The sequence below is a fragment of the Hipposideros armiger genome, unplaced genomic scaffold (genome assembly GCF_001890085.2).
Source record: "Hipposideros armiger isolate ML-2016 unplaced genomic scaffold, ASM189008v1 scaffold_529, whole genome shotgun sequence".
Lineage (NCBI taxonomy): Eukaryota > Metazoa > Chordata > Mammalia > Chiroptera > Hipposideridae > Hipposideros > Hipposideros armiger.
Window position 1 is genome coordinate 397012 of NW_017731879.1, and position 2063 is coordinate 399074.

The following is a 2063-nucleotide window of genomic DNA, read 5'->3' on the forward strand; positions in this document are numbered from 1 at the left end:
CAACTTTCTGTTCTCCTAACCCCTGGGACTAAATACGCCTAACTTCTACTCCTCTAAACCTGAAAAAAGCATTGGGCAGATCAACCTTTGCCCTCGGATGGTTCTGAAATGGGTCATAGCAGTCTTTTAAATAAATTAACCAAGATAAAATAATAATAATAATAATAATAATAGTAGCAGCAGACATTTATTGAGTTCTAAGTGCTTTACAAATATTAACTCATTTAATACTCACACGATTTTATGAGGTATTATGCTATTTATGCTATCATCCCTATTTACAATAGAGGAAACTAAGGCACAAAGTTTCAATTGGTTTGCCCCACATTACATAGCAAATAAGAAGCTGAATTGAGAGTCAAACCCAGGCAATTTCGCTCCGAAGTCCATGCTCATGACCACCAGCTCTAATACTGTGACCTAAGTAGAAAATGCACCTCTTATTTTCATTTTTGTCCATAGTGTGCCTAGTCATGGTTTCAATATTGCTCAACAGAGCCATGTAACGAATCCACATAGTAACATTAAAAATGCTCCCCCAAAACAAAAACAACCAAAAATGTTAGCAATGCAGTGACCAAATTTGAATAATGCGAACCTTCGGTTTTTATTACATTTCAGGTAAGATGTTAAGGTCACCAAATTAAGCTGCCAGTTACCGGGCAGTTTCCCATGCTGGCTGTCACTGCCCCGGTGTGGGGGCTGCTGGACCGGGCGCAGGGCAGGGGAGGGGCGGGGCCGGGCAGAGGCGTCACCGGATCGTGTACTTGTCCCACTTCTTCTCAGGGTCGTAGGGCTCCCAGCGGCTGGCGGGGAAGATGTGCTTGTTCTTCTCGTACCAGCTCCTCAGCACCACCTTGCCGGCGTGTGACTCGTCCTTCTCCATGGTGGCGTCGCTCAGCAGCCGCACGTCATCGTGCACGTGGAAGTTGAAGAGCGGCCCGCTTTTGCCGCGGGCCTTGGTGACGATGAAGTCGTAGAAGGTGTGGTAGTGGGGCAGTATTAGGTCCTCCTTGACGTACATGAGCTGCTCCACGCCGGCCGCCCGCAGCTCGCGGAAGTCCTGGCGCAGCCCCTGCAGGGCCTTCTTGAGGAACTGCTGCACGGTGCCGCCCTTGTGGATGCGCACGGTGCGCCGGTGCCCCGAGCCGTCCCAGTAGCTGAACGTGACCTCCATCTCCTCGCGCTTCACCTGTTCGCGCTTAGCCTCCCACTCCTGCCGCAGCTCCTCCCGCAGCCGGTTTTCCTCCTCCTCGCGGTCGTGGTCCGGCAGGAAGCTCGTGTCCACGTCGGGATCCTTGCCCAGGTTCTTCCTCCTCTTGCGCATCCCCGCGGGTTGGGGCCGCTCGGCCGCCGCCCGGCCCTCAGCGCGCTCGCCGCCCTCGCCGCCCTCGCCGCCCTCGCCGCCCTCGTCGCCCTCGTCGAGGGTGAAGGACAGGCTGGAGATCTGGCGCTTCTGCTCCTGCCTGCGCTCCCTCTCGCGCAGCGCCTCCAGCTGCCGCCTCCGCGCCTCCAGCTGCTCCCTCCGGGCCATCTGCCTCTCGCGCTCCCTCAGCAGGGCCTCCTGCTTGGCCTTCATGTCGTTCAGGGTCACCAGACCCACCGTGCTGGACTTCAGCTCGGCCTCCACGGCATCGTAATGGGCCGAGAATTTCTTGTCCACCTTGGACTTGACGATGGTCTCCTCGGCGATGCGCTGCTTCAGCACCGCCATCTGCTCTTTCTGCTTCTCCCGCTTCTTGATCAGGTGCATGGCCCGGCCGGCCTCGCGCGTGGTGCCCTTGTACTGAGCCATGCCCGCCGCTCCGCACGCCCAAAGCCACGCGGGTGAGTTTGGGGGCTAATGCATAGATTCTGCATCAGTGACCGAAAATCACGTGAGCTAGAAAGGGACCAAAATAACAGAGCGATTAATGGTGTAGATTGACACATGCTAAAGAACTTGCTGCAATAATGGAAAGGTTCCGTAGCTGTTCTGACCTGGATGTGGCCATGTAAGGCTACTGAACACTTGAAATATGGCTAATGCCATCAAGGCACCGATTTTTACATTTTATTTCCAT

General features: G+C 54.5%; 1 protein-coding gene across 1 annotated transcript; it reads right to left on the reverse strand.

Annotated features, from left to right (window-relative positions):
- Positions 1 to 236: 236 nt before the first annotated feature.
- FAM50B (family with sequence similarity 50 member B) lies at positions 237 to 1811 on the reverse strand. Its single transcript, XM_019668491.1, has one exon. The coding sequence runs from the start codon at positions 1793 to 1795 to the stop codon at positions 752 to 754; it is 1044 nt and encodes a 347-aa protein (XP_019524036.1). The 5' UTR covers positions 1796 to 1811; the 3' UTR covers positions 237 to 751.
- Between the last annotated feature and the right edge of the window lie 252 nt (positions 1812 to 2063).

Bases quoted from the DNA above. Each gene is read 5' to 3' on its own strand.
- FAM50B (XM_019668491.1), bottom strand. From the start codon at position 1,795: ATGGCTCAGTACAAGGGCACCACGCGCGAGGCCGGCCGGGCCATGCAC.